This window comes from Rhinolophus sinicus, linkage group LG06, assembly GCF_036562045.2.
Source record: "Rhinolophus sinicus isolate RSC01 linkage group LG06, ASM3656204v1, whole genome shotgun sequence".
Classification (NCBI taxonomy): domain Eukaryota; kingdom Metazoa; phylum Chordata; class Mammalia; order Chiroptera; family Rhinolophidae; genus Rhinolophus; species Rhinolophus sinicus.
The window spans coordinates 16605595-16629537 of NC_133756.1; the positions used below are offsets into that span (position 1 = coordinate 16605595).

The window sequence follows — 23943 nt, forward strand, 5'->3', positions numbered from 1 at the left end:
ATGTGCTTATTAGTCATTTATATAGCTTCACTGGAGAAATGTCTCTTCAAGGCTTTTGTCCATTTTAAAATTGGGTTGTTTGTCTTTTTGTTGTTGATTTGTAATTCTTTATATATTCTGTATATTAAACCATTATCAGACACGATTTACAAATATTTCCTCCCATCCTGTAGGCTAGCTTTATTTTCTTGATAAAGTCCTTTGATGAACAAAAGCTTTTAATTTTGATGAGGTCCTATTTATTTATTTATTTATTTATTTATTTATTGTTGTTGTTGCTCATGTTTTTGGTATCATATCTAAGAATCCACTGACAAATAGAAGGCCATGAAGATTTACTCCTATGTTTCCTTCTATGAAGTTTATGGTTTTAGCTTTTATATTTAAGTAATTGATTCCCTCCTTTTACTTTTAATCTATCTGTGTCTCTATATTTAAAGTGGGCTTCTTGTAGACAACATAGTTGGGCTTTTTTTTAAAATCTGTTCTGTCAGTCTGTCTTTTAATTGGTATATTTAGACCATTCACATTTAAAGTGATTATTGATATAGTTGAATTAATATTTACCAAATTTGTAACTGTTTCTATTCATTGCACTTGTTCTTTGTTTCTTTAAAGAAAAGCTTCCCTCTTTTCTGCTTCTTCTGGCTTAAATTGAGCATTTTATATGATTCAGTTTTCTCTTCTTTCATATTAATTATACTTCTTTTAAAAATTAAATATTAAAATGAACTATATTCTTCTAAAAATATTATTCTTTTAAAATTTAAAAAATAGTTAAATTGTGTTTGTCCTATAATTGCAGTATACATTTACAACTAATAGAAGTCCATTTTCAAGTAAATGTATCACTTCATAAATGAACTTATAATAGTATTCTTAGTCCTTCCTTTCCATATCTTATTGTTGCTGCCATTCATTTCACTTATATTTAAGCTATAATCAATCAATACATTGCTATTATTATTTTAAACAAGAAGTTATCTTGGCCAGCCCAGTAGCTCAGGCGGTTGGAGCTCCATGCTCCTAATGCTGAAGGCTGCCAGTTTGATTCCCACATGGGCCAGTGAGCTCTCAACCACAAGGTTGCTAGTTCAATTCCTCGAGTCCCACAAGGGATGGTGGGCTCTGCCCCCTGGAACTAGCAATGGCAACTGGACCTGCAGCTGAGCTGCGCCCTCCACAACTAAGACTGAAAAGACAACAACTTGAAGCTGAACGGCACCCTCCACAACTAAGATGGAAAGGACAACAACTTGACTTAGAAAAAAGTCCTGGAAGTACACACTGTTCCCCAATAAAGTCCTGTTTCCCTTCCCCAATAAAAAAAAAAAAAAACAAAAAAAAAAAAGTTATCTATTAGTTCAATTAAGAATTTAAAAAAACCCCAAAGGTTTTATTTTACCTTCATTTATTCCACCTCTAATACTCTACCTTTCTTTATGTAGATCTGAGTTTCAAATCTATATCATTTTTCCTTTTCTCCGAAGGACTTCTTGCAAAGTGTAGGTCCACTGGCAATAAATTCCCTCATTTTTTATGAGAAAGTCTTTATTTTTCCTCTACTTTTGAAGGATGATTTGGATACCAAATTCTAGGTTGGTGGTTTTTCTTTCAACACTTTAAATATTTCACTTCACTCTCTCTTGCTTGCATGGTCTGTGAAGTGAAGTTGATGTAATTCTTATCCTTGTTTCTCTATAGGTTAAGGTGGTTTTGTTCTCTGGTTTCTTTCAAGATTTTTTGTCTTCCGTTTTCTGCAGTTTGAATGTGATATGTCTAGGAGAAAATTTTTTGGTATTCGTATTGTTTGGTATGCTCTGAGCTTCCTGGATCTGTGTTTTGATGTCTGTCACTAATTTTGGAAAATTCTCAGCTATTATTACTTCAAATATTTTTTCTGCTCCTTTCGTCTCCTTCTGGTGTTCCTGTTATGCATATGTTATATACCTTTTCTAATTGTCCCATAGTTTTCAGATATTCTGTTCTGGGTCTCTTCCATTCTTTTTTTCTCTTTGTATTTCAATTTGAGAAGTTTCTATTGATGTTTATAATTTAAAATTTTGGAAATACACATGGTTCAATATTGAAAAGATACAAAAGGTAAATAATGAAAAGTTCTTTTTCCCTGCTCACTTGTCCCTCATTCACCCACTTCTAACCCCATAGACAACCAATATTATCAGTTTTTGTATTACTGTCTAGGATAGCCTATGCACAATAAGAAAATATATTATCTATTTCCTCTCCTTGACCCCCCCAAATGGTAGCACAATATACACAGATTTGCATGTTATTTTATATATTGGTATTTATCCCATATCAGTACATAAAGTGCTTCTTGTTCTTTTAAATGGCTGTATATTATTCCATTTATGTATGTACAGGTCCACAACTACTTATTTTGGTATTCAGAATTTTTCTAAGTTACAGAAAGATAATTTATACATATATATATTTGCAGAAAGATACTCTGTACATATATATAATATTTGCAATGAGCCTAAGGCAGCATCCCATAATTAAGCACATTATTATTTGTACAGTGACTATAATATTCACACTAGGTGAGATGAAGAGCAACATTAGTATGATAGTTTATCAATACAATAGTAAACTGATAAATGAAATAGTATGATATATACATAAATACTTGGTACTCTTTATTTCTAAGGAAAACATTCAATAAAACCTAAACCAAACTAAATATCTGTATATATACATGGGACAAATGTGTTACATTTGGTTTCTTTATGATTTCGAACAACAGGCTTAATCAGCATTGCTATTATTGTCATCAAAGATTGGAGTTGCATATTTAATTATGGGCCAGGAATTTTCTTGTGGCATCCTTGTCTGTTTTTGATATCATGGTAATGCTGGCCTTGTCAAATGACTTTGAAAGAGTTCCTTCCTTTTTTATTTTTTGGAAGAGTTTGGGAGGATCGGTATTAATCTTCTTTGAAAGTTTCGTTAGAATTCACCAGTGGAGCCATCTGGTCTTGGACTTTTGTTTATTGGGAGGTTTTTGATTACTGATTTAATCTCCTTACTAATAATTGGTCTGTTCAGTTTTTGTTTTTAATAACCCAAAATTGGAAACAATCCAAATATCCATCAATAGGTAAATGGATAAACAAACTGTGATATAACCATATAATGGATTACTGCTCAGTATAATGAAAAGGAATGAACTTTTGATACACAGTACAACATAGATGAATCTCAAAATAATTTTGCCAAGTGAAAGGAGTCAGATCAAATGAAAAACAATATATACTGTATTATTCCATTTACATAAAATTTTAGAAAATGCACACTATAGTGACAGAAGGAAGATCAATGGTTTCCCGGGGATGAGAGCTGGAGCAAGCTAGGATGCAAGAGAAGAAGAAATAACCAATGGTCACAAGGAAACTTGGAGGTGACAGATATGTTCATTATCTTGATTGTGGTGATGGTTTCTTGGGTGTATAGATTTGTCAAAATTTATCAACTTGCACATTTTAAGTATGTGTTGATTACTGTATGGTAATCACCCTTAATAAAGCTGTACATAAATATATAGATAAGTAATGATAGCAACTGATTATAATCCATTGAATAAAATAGGTATCCATGAGTTTTGTACTGATATGACTACATGAGTAGGGTGGGGTGCCAACTGATGATTGTGGAAGGAATGATGAAATGAGAATATACCATTGGGCATCCATAATACTTCACTCAGCCTAGAAACATCGATGGATACTAAAACTAATGGGTGAAGATTTGATGAGGGATATTTACATAGTCTCAAAGTATCTCCCCACAAAATACTTGTCAATCATAAAGGAAAGCTGTGTACTTTTACAGTAGAGAAACCTGACAGACATTACTTTAATCAAGTAATTCAGTTAATACCACCAGTAATGGATCCAATCAAAATCATACATCACCTGTTAGGAAGCAATGAGAACTCAGCATCACTTTTGTGATACTATAACCAAAAATGTAAGTCTGCATCTACTCATGAGGAAAAATCAGGCATACCCAGATTGAGGGACATACTACAAAATAACTAGTCTAATCTGCAAGTGTCAAGGTCATGAATGTCAAGGGAAGACTGAGAAATTTTTCCAAATTGACAAAGACTAAAGAGACATGGCAGACTAAATGCAACACACAATCTACTGTAAAATCCTTTTGCTATAAGGTACATTATTGGGAAATTAGTGAAACTTGAATCGGGTCTGTGTAGATGGTAGTATGTATCAATATTAATTTCCTGATTTTGATTATTGTGTTTTGGGTATGTAGAAGAGTGTCCTTGTTTGCCAGAAATACAGACTACAGTATTCAGGAGCGATGGGGTTCAAGTCAGTTACTTACTTTTAAATGGTTCAGGGGGAAGAAAAGATCTCTCTGTACTATTTTTGAAACTTTTTTGTAAGTTTGAAACTCAAAATAAAACAATTTGATAAAGCATTGTGTTTGCAAAGGTATGGAGTGGGAGTATAGGTTGGTAATCCTTGGTGGAGAGCAATTTGTCATATCTATCAAAATTACAATTCATATATCCTTTTAGCAAGCAATTTCCTTTCCAGGATTTTATCTTACACATATTTTGTACAAACGTGATGTTTGTACAAGGTTATTCACTCCAATATTGTAGTTGCAAAATATTTGAGACATTCTAAATATCCATCAACAGAAGACTGATTAAATATATTACTTTAGGTCCAAAATCTCTTATGTGGTATTCCAAAATCTGAAAAGCTTCAAACAGCCAAACTTTTTTTGTAAGTTTCACAGCAAAACCTGCCTCAGATGACATGAGGCATTAATCAGTTTTTTCTCAACACTCTTACCAGTTACATACATCTCTGCTGTTCACTAATACTGTGTTGCCTTCTTTGTTTATTTTGTTGGAATTTTGTCAATTTGAGTTTAATTGCCCTGTATAAATGTTAATAAAATTGAAGATACCCCTGGGGGTCAGAATAAGAAGAAAAGGAAGCATCTGTCATTATCAGTAGCACAGAAAATAGTTAATGCAGAATCTTGATCATGTGTGTCTATGAGGCATCTTACTAAAGAATAAAGTGTAGGAATTAACACCACATGACTTGAAATAATGGAAAGACAAAGTGTTGAAGTTTTAAAGAGACAGATATGACCAGAACTAATGAAAAACAGAAATTTTTTCAGAGGGCAAAAAATGAAGATGTTGATATGACCATGACTGAATGAATACAACAATGAAGCAGTGTGAATATACCACTGACTGGTTTGTTGAAACAAGCTAGAATATGCCATGAATGACTCAACATTTAAGGTGAGTATAGAATATCAGAAGATTGGCTGCAGAAATTTAAGAAGCATCATGGTATATAATATCTGAACATCTATGATGAAGAATCTTCTGCTTATCATGAAGTAGACAAAAATTATATTGACAAATTTTTAAAGATAATTTTTAATGAAAATCTTAATCCCAAACATGTGTAGAGTGCTGATGAAATAGCTCTGTTTAGCCTGTATTCTTTAAGTTAAAAAATTAACAATGATTGATGAGCAAATGAGGTTTTAAGGACTCTAAGCACAGGTTGAAAGTTCTGGGATGTGCCCGTGCATCAGACAGGTAAAGTTAGAAAAGCCAACATCCAAGATGTTTCAAAAGTTGTTCATAATTTATTTGTAAGTGTATAAACAAAAGACATGGATAGGGGCCGGCCCGGTGGCTCAGGCGGTTGGAGCTCCGTGCTCCTAACTCCGAAGGCTGCCGGTTCGATTCCCACATGGGCCAGTGGGCTCTCAACCACAAGGTGGTCGGTTCAACTCCTCAAGTCCCGCAAGGGATGGTGAGCTGGGCCCCACCCCCTGCAACTAGCAACGGCAACGGCAACTGGACTGGAGCTGAGCTGCACCCTCCACAACTAAGACTGAAAGGACAACAACTTGAAGCTGAACAGCACCCCCCACAACTAAGATTGAAAGGACAACAACTTGACTTGGAAAAAACTTCTGGAAGTACACACTGTTCCCCAATAAAGTCCTGCTCCCCTTCCCCCCCCCAAAAAAAAAAAAGAAATTAGAAAAAAAGACATGGATAATCAAAGAGATATTTTCTAACTGGCTTGATAATCTGTACCAATGATATGACACATGGCACACAAGCTAGAATGGAAGAAAACTATAATTATATTATTCTTGGACCACTATTCCACACACAGTCCTCCTGAACTTCTTCTGACCAAGAAATTTTACTCCCAATGAAAAGAAAATAGAAATACTTATTTTTTGTTTTCATATTCTATAGTTGCAGCAATTAACTTCCAAGGCTTCCTAAAAGAGTTATTGCAAAAGCTTGATCAGGCATACCTTAATGATGCCATTTAGACAATTGCTGATGCAGGCAAATATCCCTGATAGACATAGATGCAAAAATTCTCAACAAAATATTAGCAAATTGAATTCAACAATACATTAAACGGATCATATATTATGATCAAGTGGGAAATATTCCAGTAATGCAAGGGTGATTCAACATCTGCAAATCAGTCAATGTAACACACCACGTCAGCAAAATGCAGGCTGAAAATTATATGATCATCTCTACAGATGCAGAAAAAACACTTGACAAAACTCAACATCCATTTATAATAAACTCTCACCGAAGTGGGTATAGGGGAACATACCTCAACATAATAAAGGCCATATATGACAAGCCTATAGCTAATATCATACTCAATGGTGAAAAGTTGAAAGCTTTTCCTCTAAGATCAGGAACAAGACAAGGATGCCCACTCTCACCACTTTTATTAAACATAGTGTTGGAAGTTCTAGCCAGAGCAATTAGGCAAGGAAAAGAAATAAGAGGCTTCCAAATTGGAAAGGAAGAACTAAAGCTGTCACTATTTGAAGATGACACTCATAATATTATATATAGAAAACCCTAAAGACGCCATCAAAAACTGTTAGAACTAAAAATTAATTCAGTAATGATGCAGGATACAAAATCAACACACAAAAATTTGCTGTGTTTATATACATTAATAACAAATTATCAGAAAGAAAAATTAAGAAAACAATTCCATTTACAATTATATATATATATATATATATCTCCATCCATCCATGCCTAGGAATAAATTTAGCCAAGAAAGTGAAAGACCTGTATACTGAAAACTGTGAGACATTAAAGAAAGAAATTGAAGATACAAATAAATGAAAAGATATTCCATGGTCATGGATTAGAAGAATTCAAATTGTTAAAATGTCCATACTACCCAAAGCAATCTACACACTCAGTGCAATCCCTATCAAAAGTCCAAAATCACTTTTCACAGAAATAGAGCAAAAAACCCTAAAATTTGTATGGAACCTACAAAGACCCTGAATAGCCAATGCAATCTTGAAAGAACAAAGCTAGAGGCATCATGCTCCCTGATTTCAAGCTATATTACACAAAGCTGTAGTAACTAAAACAGTATGGTATTGACATAAAAACAACGAGACCAATGAAACAAAATAGATAGCCCAGTAATAAACCCAAGCATATATGGTCAATTAATTTATGACAGAAGAGTCAAGAACATATAATGGGGTGATGACAGTCTCTTCAATAAATGGGGTTGGGAAAACTAGAAGCCACATGCAAAAGAATGAACCTGAATCACTATCTTACACCATACACAAAAATTAACTCAAAATGTAAGATCTGAACATAAAATCTGAAACCATAAAACTCCTAGAAGAAAACATAGGGTAAGCTCCTTGATATCGGTCTTGGCGATGATTTTTTAATTTGACACCAAATGTAAAAACAACAACAGCAAAAATAAACACATGGGACTACATCAAACTAAAAGTTTTGCATAGCAAAGGAACCATCAACAAAATGAAAGGTAACTTACCAAATGGGAAAACATATTTGCAAGTCACATATCTGATAAAGGGTTACTATCCAAAATATATAAATAACTCATACAACTCAACAGCAAAAAAATAAACAATCCAATTAAAAAATGGGCAAAAGATCCGAATAGATATTTTTCCAAAGAAGACATACAGATGGCCAATAGGTACATGAAAAGGTGCTCAGCATCATTAATCATCAGAAAAAAAGAACTCAATGATCTAACAATTCCACTTCTGGGTATTTATCCTAAGAAAATGAAAGCACTAACTTGAAAAGATATATGTACCCCTATGTTCACTGCAGTATTATTCACAATAGTCAAGACATGAAAACAACCTAGGAGTCCATCAACAGATGGATAAAGAAGGTGTAGTACACAGAAGGTCCCTGACTTACGATGGTTCAACTTAACGACTGTTTGACTTTATGATGGTGCATAAGTTACATGCGTTTAGTAGAAACTGTTCTTTGAACTTTGATCTTGGGCTAGTGGTATGCAGTATGATACTCTCAAAATGCTGGGCAGAGGCAATGAGCCTCAACTCCCAGTCAGGCCTGCGACCATAAGGATAAACAACTGATACTCTACAGTGTACTGTGTTGTCAGCATTGTTTGGATATTGTTTTCTGAGCATGTTTAAGGTAGTCTAGACTAACTATGATGTTTGGTAGGTTAGGTGAATTAAATGTATTTTCGACTTACGATGAATTTATCGGTACATAACCTTATCGTAAGTTGAGGATCATCTGTACATAAACAATTAAGTATTCTTCAGTCATAAAAAAGAAGGAAGTCCTGCTATTTGGAGCAACATGGATGAACCTTGATGGCATTATGCTAACTGAAATGTCAGATAGAGAAAGACAAATACTGTATGATCTCACTTATATGTGGAATCTAAAACCAAACAAAACTGAGTTCATAGATTGAGAACAGATTAGTGGTTGCCAGATGTGGGAGTGGGGGACTGGGAGAAATGGGTGAAGGGAACCAAAAGATAAAATAAACAAATAAAAAAATAAAAAATACTAAGTAATAAAAACACCAAAGCTGCTATGAACATTCATGTTTAAGTTTGTATGGATACATGCTTTCATTTCTTTTGGGTAATACCTAGGAGTGGAATGGCTGGGTCATATATATAGGGGTCTATTTAACTTTTTAAGAAATTGCCAAACAGAGTCCCAAAGAAGTTGTACCACTTACATTCCTACCTGCAGTGTATGAGAGCTCCAGTTGCTCCACATGCATGCAAGTCTTTGCTACGGTCAGCTTTTTTATTTTATTTTACCCATTCTTATTGTAGTTTTAATTTCCATTTCCCTAGAGACTAACAATATTGAGTATCCTTTCATGTGCTTATTTTTCATCAGAATATCTTTGGTGAAGTGTCTCTTCTATCTTTGCTCATTTGAAAAAATGAGTTGTTCATTTTCTTATCTTTGAGTTTTGAGAGCTCTTTATATATTCTGGATGCAAGTCCTTCATGAGATGTAATTTGTAAATATTTCTCCCAGTCTGTGGCTTGTCTTTTCATTCTCAATAGCGACTGTCATAGAGCAGAAGTTCTTAATTTTGATAAGTCCTATTTATTATTATTTTTCTTTTATGGATTGTGCTTTCAGTGTTATATCTAAGAAATCTTTGTCTAACTAAAAATGAAAATAATTTTGTCCTATGTTTTTCTTAAAAGTTTTATACTTCTAGCTGTTACATTTAGGTCCTCAATCCATCATAAATTAATTTTTGTATATGTTGTACCATTTGCTGGAAAGACTATCCTTTTTCTCAAGTGAATTGGCTTTGCCTTTTTATTGAAATAAATTACCCACGTATGTGTGGGTCTACTTTGGAACTCTATTTTTTTCACTGATCTATTTGTCTATCTTTACACCAATGACCCTGTATTGATTACTATAGCTTTATAAAAGTCTTGAAATCAGATAGGTTAATTCTACCATTTTATTTTTCTTTTGCAAAGTTGTTTTTGGCTACTCTAGGTCTTTTGCATTTCCATATGAATTTTAGAATCAGATGATAAATTTCTATCCAAAAAAGCCTGTTGGGATTTTAAATGGGATTGCATTGAATCTGTACATCAATTTGTAGAGAAAGAACATCTTAACAATACTGAATTTTCCAATCCATGAGCGCAGCACATCTTTCTATTTATTTAGGTCTTCTTTAATTCTCTCAGCAATATAATTTTCACTGTATAGGTCTTGCACATCTTTTGTCACATTTATTCTCAAGTACTTATTTTCTTAGTGCTATTATAATAGTAATTTAAAAATTTCAACAGGGATGTAATGTATAGCATAAAGAATATAATCAATAATATTGTAATATCTGTGCAAAGTTGGGTACTAGATTTAGCGGGGTGATCACTTTGTAAGTTATATAAATGTCTAATCACCTGAAACTAATATAATATGTCAACTGTAATTGAAAAAAAACACAATTTTTAAAATTTTAGTATCTGATTGTTCACTGCTGATATATTGATTTTGTATATTGGTCTTGTATCCTGTAACCCTGTTAAACTCATTAATTCAATAGCTTGTTGGACATTCTGTAGGATTTACATAAACGATCATGTCATCAGAAAGTAAATATGGTTTTACTTCTTCCCTTTTAATCTGGCTATCTTTTATTTCTTTTTGTTGTCTTATTGCACTGGCTTAGAACCACCATTATAATGTTGAATAGAAGTGGCGAAAGTAAACATTTTTATCTTGTTCCTGATATTAAGAAGAAAAGATTCAATCTTTTACCATTAAGTATAAGGGTAGGTCTATCATAGATGCCCTTAATTTTGTTGAGGATGTTCCCTTCTAGTCTTAGTTTGTTGACAGTTTTATTGTTTTTATTAGGAATAAATGTTAGATTTTATCAAATGCTTTTTCTGTATTATTGACATGATTATATGTGTTTTCTTTTTCACTCTATTAGTATTGTGAATTATTGTGATTGAGTTTTGAATGTTAAACCAACCTTACATTCCTGGGGCAAACCCTACTTGGTCATGATGTATTATTCTTTTAAATATATTATTGGATTCAATCTGCTAAAATTTTTATTAAAAATTTTTACATCTATGCTCATGATGGTATTAGTCTATAGTTTTCTTATGATGATTTTTATGTAGTTTTGGTATTAGGGTAATGCTGGCTTCATAGATTGAGTTGGGAAATATTTCCTTCTCTCCCATTTTCTGGAGAAGTTTGTATAGAATTGTTTTCCTTAAACGTTTGGTAGAATTTACCACTGAAGCCATCTAGGCCTGGATGGCTGTGGAAAGGTTTTTAGCTACAAATTCAATTTCTTTGAAATTCATTTCCATTTATTCTTTTTTATTGTGGTAAAATATACATATGTAATAATTTACCATTTTAATCATTTAAGAGTACAATTCAGTGACATTAAGTATATTCACAATGTCGTGCAACCATCACCACTATCCAATTGCAGAACTTTCTGATCATCCCAAATAGAAACTTTATACTCATTAAATAACTAATTTCCCCAGCCTCTGTATTCTTTGTTTCTATGAATTTCTCCTCTACACTTTCTGCTTCTATGAATTTATGATATCAATGATGGCCACGTTATTAAAGTGATATCTGCCAGGTTTCTCCACTCTATAGTAGTAGAGTTATACTTTTTTCCTTTATGACTGATAAGTGTGTTGTAGAGAGATACTTTGAGACTATGAAAACATCCTGTTCCTCACCAAATGTTCTCCCACTTGTTTAGTATCTATTGATGTTTCTTCACTGTGGCTATTCTAGTATCTCTTATAAGTGGAGTCATACAATAGTTGTTTTAGCATCTGGCTTATTTCACTTAACATAATGTAACTCAGGTTCATCAATGTTGCAGCATATATCAGAATTTCATTCTTTTTATGCCTAAATAATATTCCATTGAATGTATATATCACATTTTATTTATCCACTCATCTGTTGATGGATACGAGTTATTTCCAACTTTTGTGAATAATACTGCTGTGAACATTGGTACACAAATAGCTGTTTGAGTCTATGTTTTCAATTCTTTTGGTGATATACTTAGCTCTTTTTAATTTATTCTTGAGTGAGCTTTGGTAGGTTGTGTCTTTCAAGGAATTAATCCATTTAATTTATGTTATTGAACTTATTGGCATAAAATTGTTCACAATATTATCTTGTTATCATTTTAATGTCTTTAGAATTTGTTGTGATGTCACCTTTCTCATTCTTGATATTGTTAATTTTTGGCTTCTTTCTTTATTTCTTGATCATGTGGACAGAGATTTCAATTTTATTTTTCTTTTCAAAGAAGCTGCTTTTGGTTTCATTGATTTTCTCTCCTGTTTTTCTATATTCTATTACATTGATATATGCTCTGATCTTTATTATTTCCTTTCTTCTGCTTACTTTCGGTTGCATTTGCTCTCTCTCTCTCTCTCTGTTGCTCTCTCTTTCTTTTTTTGGTTTCTTAAAGTGGAAGCTGGGATCACTGATTTGAAACCTTACTTCTTTTCAAATAAAGGCATTTAGTGCTAAAATTTTCCTTCTATGTAAGTTTTAGCTGCATTCCACAAATTTTGTTATGTTGTGCTTTCATTTTCATTCAGTTTAAAACATTTTCTAATTTTCTTGTGGTATTGTACCCTTTGTTTGGTAAGTTATATGGAAGTGTGTGATTTAATTTCCAAAATTTTGGTGAATTTTCCATATAACTTTTCATTATTGATTTCTAATTCAATTGTGGTTTTCTGAAAAAATTTTCATTTCACCTTTGTTTCTGAAAGATATTTTTTTTAAAATTAGTTTATTGGGGTGACAATGGTTAGTAAAGTTACATAGGTTTCGAGTGTACAATTCTGTAATACATCATCTATATATCACATTGTACGTTCACCACCCAGGGTCAGTTTTCCTTCCATCACCATATATTTGATCCCGTTTACCCTCATCTACCAACCACCCTAACTCTCTGTTAACCACTAACCTACTGTCTATGTCAATTAGTTTTTATTTGTTTGTCTTGATCCTTTGTTGCTTTCAGTTCTATATCCCACTTATCAGTGAAATCATATGGTTCTCTACTTTTTCTGTCTGACTCATTTCGCTTAGCATAATAACCTCAAGATCCATCCATGTTGTCACAAATAGCATTATTTAATCTTTTCTTATGGCAGAATATTATTCCACTGTGTTTATTGGTATAGGATTCTAGGTTGACAGTTTTGTTTTTTTGTTGTTGTTTTTTTTTTGACAGTTTTTAAAAAAGTACTTTAAAGTGCTTTTTCTCCACTGTCCTCTGGCCTACGCTGCTTTTAATGAAAAACCTTCATCCTTATCTTTTGTCCTGTGTATGTAATGTATCTTTTTTTCCTACAGTTGCTTTTAAATAAGAGTTTCTCTTTTATCACTAGTTTTAAGCAATTTGATTATGATGCACCTTGGTATGGTTTTTTCCACATTTCTTGTGCTTGAGGTTCATTGAGCATCTTGGATCTGCAGTCATCCTTATCCTGCTTGGAATCTGACATTTCATGCCAGGCCACTGCCACCAGCACTACTCACATGAATGCCTATTATCAAATTTATTGATTTTTTACCAATAAGATTGGTGAGAAATGTTACTTCAGGGTAATTTCAATTTGTATTTCTCAAGTGAAGCCAGGCATTTTAATTGTTTAAAAGTCATTGGTATCTTTTTTATTTTTCTGTGAACTGCCTGATTATATATTTTGTTCAATCTTTCTATTGGTTTATTGATCATTTTTAATCAATTTATCTGTATCTTTTACCTTTTCTACAATGAAAATGCATTTTCTGGGCAATAAAAAGATACAACATAAAGTTATTTTTAATTAAAAAAATGCTTTAAAAAAATCCATGTAGTGTCCGGTATCAGAAAAATACTCACAGTTCCTGGGAGCTACTAATTTATTATAGCTTCTCAGGGGCTTATTTTCATTACTTTTTGTGGTGAAACCTCCATAGCTAACAGGGAGTATGTGAGCTTGAAAGGCTGACAGTCACTCTGGGCTGCCTATATTTTGACCAGGGCCCTGGAAAAATCACAAATTCTCGTATCTGTAAAGGGATTTGTACCTGTATCTTAGTCATCACCTCACTGGATCTTCCAATGGCCCTGGGAGGCTGACAGGTCATTGACAATGATCCTCATTTTATAGATTTTGAACCTGAGGCTTGGAAAGGTGAAGTGACTTTATCATGTGGAAGGGTAGATTTAGAAGTCACCTTAAAGATGATCTCATTCTATGTACTCAGGATCCTATAATTAGTAACTAGGGCATAACTCTGGACTGGACTCAGTTGCTCATTCTCATGGCAGCAATCAAAGTGAGGATTCCTATCAGTCTAAGAGGTCAACGGAGGATGGACGAACAGCTTCTCTTGTTCGGGAGACTGCAGGCCAAGCCCTTGACAGGGTCATGACTGGGCCGGCACAGTGCGGGTGCTGGAGCCTACGGTCTATCTATGCTCACCTTTGGCAGCAGTCAGCATGGTGGAGGCCAGTTCACACTGCTGTGATTCCAAGTGTCCAAGCGTGAACCAGCGAGGATAACGGCTGGGCACCACAGACACCATATGGTGAGGGTGGGAAGTGTCGCCTGCAGAAGTTGAGTTTTCTAGAACAGGTAACCTAGAAGACCCAGGGAGAGTCATCAGCTACTATCCAGACCCTTGCCATTCTGAGCCATCTTAGAGAAGCTTATTTGTAGGGGAGTAAATGGGCAGGCAAGGGTTAACTAACAACTTTGAGAATTTTAAAATGTAGGGTGCTGTACTCTATATTAGATGAATGCCTGGGTACTTGTAGAACTCAAGCTGAATAGTCCTTACTACAAATGGATTTGAAAGGCAGTTCAAGAGTCACAAGATTATTTGTAAAAGTACACGGAATCTATGCAAAGGAATCCTCAGCAGTTCTTTTCTGGTTGAGGTGAGGAGTTCTCTTAGCCCCTAGTCTAACCAAAATCTTTCTGTTGGTCTGCTGCATCCTTGAGGTCCATCTGCCTGAACCAAGGATCCTATTCTAGTTAGGAAAAACATGCCCATAGCTCACTGTTCTCAAGTCTTGGTATAGAAAGACTTATTTTTCTACCTCCCCCAATGCATCTGGTTACGTGTTCCTGGGACCCATGACTCAGCTGAGCTATGGAAGGGCTCAAATCCCTTCTCAGGCTGCCTTACTGGCCCCAGAAGAGGGAGACTCAGGTCTTGGGTGCTCCACATCTGTTAAAAATTCAGAGGCTTCCTCAGATGACCCACCAAGAGTATAACCAGGGAGCCAAGTCAGTCACCAGCAAAGCATTCCAGATAGGAATTCTGGATCATATGAAAATGTCTGAGCTACTTTAGGGAGGCTTGGTGGCAGGTCCAATAGAAGAGACAAAGAGGGAAAGTGATGAAAGTGAGATAAACAAAGAAAAAGAGCATCGAAGACTTCTGCTTTGGTGGAAACAACTGGGCTGGGAAAGAGCTACCCACCTCATGGCACGTAAAGCTAATTTATAGGACAGGTCTGGATCATGAGGCAGTAGAGCTGAGAACAAATACTTGGCAAAGGTATGCATGGGAACACTCTCTCGGTGAATGACTTCTCCCAGACCACTGAAGGGGCCTCCTGCAGGAAGAAGGTAAGCCAGCCAGTTATTTATTTGTATGTTTCTATTTGCCAGCCTAGACTTGAGCCCGAGGATCCCACATGTTTGCTAGCCATGGGAACCTTCAGGACACTTTAATGTCAAAAATGTTTCTGTACCTGTGCTCTATTATAGAGAGGAACCCAGAGTCATAGGCCAAAGATAATGTAACAATAGACCCTTTTCTACTTACCTTCCAGTAGTAAGATGCACTGTTTCTGCAGTGTTTGCACTAATTCATCGTCCAGCTGCAGCTCCTGGAGTTGACTCAGGAGCTGCTCCTCATTACGGCACACCTTGTCCTGTGCATAGAGACCTTCAGGCATCACCCTCTGTTGACCCATCCCCATCAGAGCAACTTCCAGGGCTAATGACAGGTAGGACTCACTGCTGTTTGGGCAGCCTGCAGCCACGGGTACATGCTGGTACACAGGTCTGCTTTCATTCATATCTGAGGGCAACAAGTCACCAAATTCCTTAGGTCAGGCCCCATGGATTCATCTGCTCCTCTCTCCCTCCCACTCTGGGATACAGCTTGGTCAACAGCTATCACAGGGAAACTGAGTCAGAAGCCCAGAATAATAAAGAAAATACACTGAAAAAAGGTTACACAGAGCCACAAAGATTCCTAGCTCCTTAATACATGAACTGGCTGCACCAGTTGGGGAAGTATAAAATCTTACACTAATCTTTTGCTAGCACATTATATAATACCATGATTATCTGTTTTTGTGTCTGTCTCTTTCACTAGAGTTTAAGCACCTTAAAGGGAAGAGACCTTATCTTACTGCCCTAGGTATATTTCCAGGGCCTGGTGTATGGAAGGAGCTAAGTGTATGGAAGGAGCTAAGTGTATGTCAGTGGTGAATATACCCCAAATGCAACCTCAGGCTTTCCAGATGCAAGTGTCACTGTTCAGATAAAACAGACCAAAGATGGTGATTCCCTTTCAGGGGATCAGATGGAAGATAAGGGCAGCCCTAGCTTGGATTCACCCCTTGTATCTCTACCCAGAGAAATCCAAATCCACCCAGTTAATCTATTACTTTGATAACACTTACAACTTCTATGGTATTATTACTTTACATGCTCCACCTTTGGGTTCAAAGTTTCAGAAGAAGAGCACAGATTTAAAGGTCAGAGTTTTGTTTTCTTTCTTTTTCCCTCTCATCCATCTGGTAAGTATTTATGGAAAAACTATTAAATGGGAGGTATTGCACTAAGTGCTAGGATCACAAAGATGAATCAGTCATAATTTCCGCTTTCAAGGAGCTGACAGCCTAGTAAGACATACTCACTTGTAAACAAGTTGTAATGCAATGTGCTAAATACTATAATAAATGTATGTATACAATATAGTGATGGCATAAAGGAGAGAAGAATCAATTCTGTCTCTAGTCCTTGGTACTTTGAAACTCTACTAAATTACTTCCCTTTTATTTCTCATTTATAAAATTGGTACAAAACCATCTTGAGAAAGAAAGTTCAAAGGAAACATGAGAGTATTATACAACTGCAAGGGATAACACACTCTTCATGGAAGTTCTTTTCCACTTCTAGACTACTCTGAGGACTTGGCCTCTGACCCCTGAAATCCCTCTACCCCTTCTTATTTCCCTTGGATCAAACTCTTGAAGCATTCATGAGAAGTGAGAGGAGCAAAGGAAAGTGGCAAGGTAAAATGTGAGAGTAGGACAGGGCTAGTCCACAGGACAAGAAAGGAAGGTGGGAAAGAAAGGAAGCCTAAGGAAGCCTCTCAGGGGAGGTCCAGTTTGGATAAGAGAAGAAAAAAAAGGTTGCAGAGGAGGCGTAGAACAGATCTTGCAGAAAGGAGAGGGCTACCAGGCCAGTTCTGGCTTGCCTCAGGCTGTCCCCTATACCTGACACTTCCAGATAGCTGTCATCATTCAGGCGGCAGGCCTCAGTCAAAGTAAGAAACAGGCAGCCAATGGGATCCAGGGGGTGGCCCACCCAGCCTTCCAGGTTTGTGATGGTTGTGGTTCCTCTATGCAACAGTTCTGGAAACAAGCAGGTCAAAGTTTTAGAGAGTGATAAAGACATATTGCTCTCTGTCCCCGCCTGAGTCTCCTCGTCAGTCTCTTTCAGGACTTGGCCCTGAGACAAAGAAAATTTCCCTCATTGTCTTGCCTCAGGTTGATAGGACTGGTCACAAGTTTATCAGCCAGCTGTAAGGACTGTGGTCTGCATTTAGGCTCCCTGCTGGCCACGCACATATGGAGATAGATACAGCTTTACAATTTAAAAGGGTTTTCTCATATCAGATCTTAGTGGGCCTTCCAATCACCCTCTGAGGGAGACATGCTGGCTTTATCATTTCCATTTTACAGGCAAAAAACCCCCCCAGAGGTAAAGGGAAGCATTCCACACAGCAGGTAGAATGACCTGGAATCCCCTAGCCCCATCATATCATGAAACATAATGAACATTAAGGACTACAACTTGTGGCCCCTGAGGTTCCTCATCAGCCTCGACCTAAGGAGTTAAGATGGTCCCTAATCACTGTACCTTTCTTCTGATGCTTGTAGATTTCCAGCTGTCGTTGCTGCTGCAACCTCAGAGTATTGATAATGGCCACCGTGAGTCTAAGGGCCTCTTTTGGATAACCATGGGAACGTAGGGCATCAACCCGAGCACAGGCTGTAGGCACATGCTCTGCCACATGAGAAGAAAATATTTTGGTTGAGTTAAATTTTTAAATCAGGAAAATTCATGCTTCAGAAAGGTAGTTTGTGTGTTGTTCAGTTCCTGAAATTCAACCTGACATCTACTGTGTACCAGTAACTGTACTTTATCCTTCAAGGATTATAAAGTTGAATAAGTCACAGGCTTTACCTTCAAAGAGCTACTCTGAAGCCTCAGCATAGTGGTATGGTATAGAAAGGGATACACAACAAGGATAATAAAATGTGAACATATACTATGGTAACCCAGTGGAGGTAGCAACTAACTGCCTAAACGGAGAGGCCTCATTCGTTTATTAATCATACATTTCCTGAGAACCTATTAATTATGTGCCAGGTACTATGCAGGCAAGCAAATGCACAAAGATGAATAAGAAATGGTCACTTCCCTCAAAGAGCTCAGAAATGATACATAAACAGATCATTATAAAACAAGAATGACACAATAGAAATATATACAGAGAGAAAATAATATTTGAGCTGTACTTTGCAGAACAAGTACGATTTAAAAACAGAGGAAGGCATTCCTGGCAAAGGGACCATATAAGCAAAGACATTAAGTAAAAGCACAAAAAGTATTCTATACAGCATCTTCAGAGTATGACAGATAGTTCTGTGTGGAGCTAGGTTATGTGGCTACAAATAGCCTGGAAAGGTAGAATCTAGACTGTAAAGAGCTTCAAATGCCATACTAAGGAGTTTGAATTTAACTTAGGAATAATAGAGGACTACCAAAGGCTTATAAATGGGCAAGTGATTATAATGAGATTTATGGTTTATTTTGTGATTTCTTTTACAGACAAGATTAAAAATTATAGAATTGCAAAAAATTTCAAAATACAGAAAAGCAAAATATAAAATAAAAATCAGAGATAACCATTATTTCCACTTTCATGTATATATATTCAGGCTTTTCTATTCAATTTTAATTACAGTAGGATGACATAATTATTGTTTTGCAACTAGGTTTTTCCACTTCACACAATGTAAATATTTTTTCATGTCATTAAATGTACTTCTATAACATTAAAAATGATTACACATTATTCCACCGAAAGTGTGTACTATCCACTGAGTCAATCAATCCCCTATTGTTGGACATTAGATTGTTTCCAATTTTCCTCACCTGCACATTATTTATAACCAACCTCTAATAGACCCTCTAGTTTTATGCATATTTTTAGTTAATTATAGCTCAGGATCAATTCACAGATGAAGAATTCCTGGATTAAAGGGTATGAATGTATTTTAAAGGTTTTAAAACAAATTTATTTTCAATTACACATGACATTCAATATTATTTTATATTAGTTTCAGGTGCACAGCATAGTGGTCAGACATTTATATAATTTACAAAGTGATCCCCCCAATAAGTACTCACCTGGCACCATATATAGTTATTACAATATTATTGACTATATTCCGTATGCTGTACTTTACATCCTGTGACTATTTTGTAACTACCAATTGTATTTCTCCCTTCCTTCACCCTTTTCATCCAGTCCCCCAACCCCCTCCCATCTGGCAATCATCAGTTTGCTCTCTGTATCTATGAATCTGTTTCTGTTTTGCTTGTTCATTTATTATATATTGTTCTTTAGATTCCACATATAAATGAAATCAAAGGGTTATGTCTTTCTGACTTATTTCACTCAGCATAATACCTTCTAGGTCCATCCATGTTGTTGCAAATGGTAAGATTTCTAGGTCCATCCATGTTGTTGCAAATGGTAAGATTTCATTTTTTTTTATGGCTGAGTAATATTCCATTGTATATGTGTACCTTAACTTCTTTATCCAATCGTCTCTTGATGGGCATTTTGGTTGTTTCCATATCTTGGCTATTGTAAATAGTGCCGCAATGCACAGAGGGGTGCATATATCTTTTTGAATTCGTGTTTTGGATTTCTTCAGATAAATGTCCAGAAGTGGAATTGCTGGGTCATAAGGTAGTTCTATTTTTTATTTTTTGAGGAACCTCCATACTGGTTTTCATAGTGGTTTTACGAATTTACAGTCCCATCAATGTATTTTAAAGGCTTTTGATAAGTATTGCTGAAATACCTTCAAAAAGGCTGTAAGCATTTACACTCCTACCACTAGTATATGAGATTATTTATCTCCATGAAACCTCTCCCACACCAAAAACTCTTTATTTTTAAAATCCATGACCACTTGACAAAAATGGGAATTCAGTGTTGTTTTGATTTTCATTTGTTATTTATGCAGTGTATGTTTTTTCATAAGCTTGCTAAATTTACATTTTAGAAGTGTCGGACCAGAGAAGAGGAAAGATGATCAAAGGGAACTTCAGGTAGTGACCCAGAGTGAGTTTGGCCAAGGCTTTTAAGAGAATGACAGGGACATATCCAGAATCAGCACGATCTTGAGAAAGACAAATATATGGGGTGAAAGACGGAGGTAGAGAGTTGGAAGCAGATAATAAAAATGTATATTATTATTGTAAGACTCAGAAAATGAATACTTTAAAAAAGAATGTCTATTTTGTAATGTCTATTTTGAAAATCTATTCCTGTAATAAAGGCAAGAGTAAAATGACAGAAGGCCAGAGGATGGTTTAAATTGACAATGGACCAGCTTTATTCTATTATGATGAAGGAAGAAAGGAAGCGTGGGAAGAAGACAGTTTGGTGACAAATGCAGATTGTGCCCTAGCTACTAGCACAGGGTAATTTAAGTTTCAAATGTAGTGTCTTTTTATTTTATTTTTGTTATTATTTTTTAAATGGCTGTCCGTAGGTTTACAATACACATTTTTTTTAAACATAAATTTTATTGGGGTATATTGGGGAACAGTGTGTTTCTCCAGGGCCCATCAGCTCCAAGTCCAGTCACCATTTTCAATCTTTGGTTGCAGGCGGCGCAGCCCATGTGGGAATTGAACCAGCAACCTTGTTGTTGAGAGCTCATGCTCTAACCAACTGAGCCATCCAGCCACCCCTCTGGAAGCTCAGTGGCAACTTGTTGTCTTCAATCTAGTTGTGGAGGGCGCAGCTCACTGGCCCATGTGGGAATCGAACCGGCAATCCTATTGTTCAGAGCTCACGCTCTAACCAACTGAGTCATCTAGCTGCCCCTCAAATGTAGTATCTTTATAGCAAAATATAATTTCAGAGTAAATTATAAGGTTGCTCAGTAACTGTTGACTAAGCTTGTGAACTGATGTCTAACAGTTTTGTTAGTACTCTTGGAAATTTGTTAACTCCTTTCCCTTCCCCAAATTGAAGAAACAGAATATAAATTCCTCTATTTGAGGTCACTGCACCTGAGCTGAGTACAAACACAAAGGGCTCAGGCTTCACATAAATACTCAGGCCTGAGTCAAGGCCCCAAAAGATCTGTAAGAAGACTATTCAAATTGTTGTACTGCTGTTACCTATGTAGATGGCTCATCCCTGCCAGGAGGCGAGATTGGGTTCTGGAAGTCTTAGAGTAGAGGGAAGGAACTTACCAAGCCACAGTGGCTGGCCTTGGGAATTAAAGAGTAGTCTCTCACTTTCCCGCTGACAGGCAGGAGCTACATATTTATCGCTGCTAATTATTCGCTGTAGGTGGCTGTCTTGCCAATGCAATTCACGGCCCTCAATGGCTCTAGTAAACACTGTTCGTCTTGGTCTGGATAAGGTATCTGGGAAAACAAAGAAATGCAGCAGTTCAATGATGGGTAATCTGAACCTATAACTCCTGTCTTCTTCAGGATGGGAGGGTGGGCAGAAGAATAGTATGTGGTTAGTGACAGCAGTCACTCCGCCATCTGTCTGGGTGTTTGTTGTGTTACCTGCTTATTGGATAAGTTTCAGTGTGTGTGTGCCTCTAAGGAAAGAACTTTTTACAGAGATCTATAGCTGCTTTCTTACTTCTTACAGAAGAACAATTTCTCCTAGGATCCACAGTCACATGAAGAGAGGAGGAACAGTGGTGTCCCACTGCTCAATTATGAGGATATAAACTGCTTCTATAGAAGTCAGAGGAAGAGAGAAGTAGCTAGATAATTTCCCTGGTCAATCTATAACCTGTCTCATTTATAGCATGACCCTTATCAGAGTGAGGAGTTCCATGAAATTCATATTAAAAGCTGAAAAAGAGCTGAAGCTCTCTGTATTCTGGTATCTTTATCACACTGATATTTGCAGGCTTATACAGTCTTGTTCATCAATAAGAAAAATGATGCTGACAAAAGACTAATTAACTTGCCATGCCACCTCTCTTCAGGAAAAAGGCTGCAGGGAAACCAAAATTGCAGACAAAATAGGCTCAATTCTTAAGAGCAGTGTGTAGGGAGACTGTAGTGTAAGATACACTGTCTAAACTGTAGATGTAGTTTAGACTATAATTTCCTTAAACGTCATGGAAATGACGTTTAAGGAAATATAAAAAAACATAAAATGTTATTTAACTGACTCCCTGGCAAATAAAGGACAGTTAAAACTATTTGGGATCAAGAACTGAAGTACTATACAGATGTTTCCAGAAATGCCCAAATGAGATGTGCATCTACTGAGCCTATGCAAAAAAACTGGGAGGGAAAGTCAGAAGATTCAGACTGAACATGAAAGAAATGAACATAGTCATCCACTACACAAAAGTCATTGGAATCTGGTCGTCTCTTCAGAATATGAAACACAGTGACCCTTCTACTGATTGCAGGCTAAGCTCCTCTCCTATTGAACTGAGAGTCCAGTGTGGGTTGGCTCAGCCCACAGTGGGGATTAGGCTCCCAATATGTTTTGTAATTCATTAAGTTAGCAAACAATGAGAGCCTGCTACATGGCAGGTGCTGAAAATATATAAAGTGTCTGCCTTCAGGAACCTTTATATTCAAATGGGGAGCGATAGTTAAATACATATATAATGTATCAGATATATCAGATAGTTATGAGTGCTATAGAAAAGACTAGAGCAGAAATAGGGAGAAAGGCAAACTGTTGTTGAGTGGGGATAAATGTTGGATTTGGAATGGTCTCTAATAAGGTAACATTTGAACAGAGACCTGGAGGAACTGAAGGACAAGACTTAGACATAACTAAGGGAAGACCATTCCAGAAAAAAGGAAGCCCAACTGCTAAGATCCTGAAGTGGGAACATATCTGGAGTGTTTGAGGGCAGCAACGAGGCCAGTGTACTTGGAATGGAATGAGCAAGCAGGGTAATCATGGGAGATGAGGTCAGAGAGCTACTAGGGAGCCAGATCATAAGGGCCTTGTAGGCCATGAGTGAAAGATGACTTTGGCTTTCTGAGTAAGATGAAAAGCCACTGGAGGACTTTGAGCTGTTGAAGGTATATGGTGTGACTTGCATTTTACAAGGATAAGTGGCAGCAGTTTTGAGAATAGACTATGAGGTGAAAGGGCAGAAGCAGGAGGAGCAGTTAGGAGGCCACTGCAATAATTTGTGCAAGATGATAGTAACTTGGACAGAGTAATATGCAGTGAAGCTGATTAGAGTCGATGGATTCTGGATCTTTCTGAAAGTAAAGGCAATAGGATTTGCTCATGGATTAAATCTGGGGTGAGAGAGAAAGGGAAAAAGCAAAAATGGCTCCACAGTTTTTAAGACTTGCCATATATCGAAGGGAAGACTGAAGGAAGAGCAGGTTTGGCTGGGGCTTGAGGGGTAAGAAATCCTACTGAGATGCCTATTAATATCTAAG

At 36.2% G+C, this 23943-nt stretch overlaps 1 protein-coding gene across 4 annotated transcripts in view; it reads right to left on the minus strand.

Annotated features, from left to right (window-relative positions):
- Positions 1–23943, minus strand: part of ZSWIM5 (zinc finger SWIM-type containing 5) — a 137369-nt gene that overhangs the window by 11222 nt on the left and 102204 nt on the right. For 2 of the 4 annotated variants that reach the window (XM_019716552.2, XM_074334627.1), the window contains 6 exons: positions 21745–21921; positions 18097–18243; positions 17451–17588; positions 15764–16021; positions 15416–15551; positions 14410–14567 (listed from right to left, as the gene is read on the minus strand). In XM_019716552.2, coding sequence (XP_019572111.2) covers positions 14410–14567; positions 15416–15551; positions 15764–16021; positions 17451–17588; positions 18097–18243; positions 21745–21921 — 1014 coding nt within the window. The remainder of the gene's footprint in view (positions 1–14409; positions 14568–15415; positions 15552–15763; positions 16022–17450; positions 17589–18096; positions 18244–21744; positions 21922–23943) is intronic. The other 2 variants (XM_074334625.1, XM_074334626.1) reach the window with 2 other exon arrangements.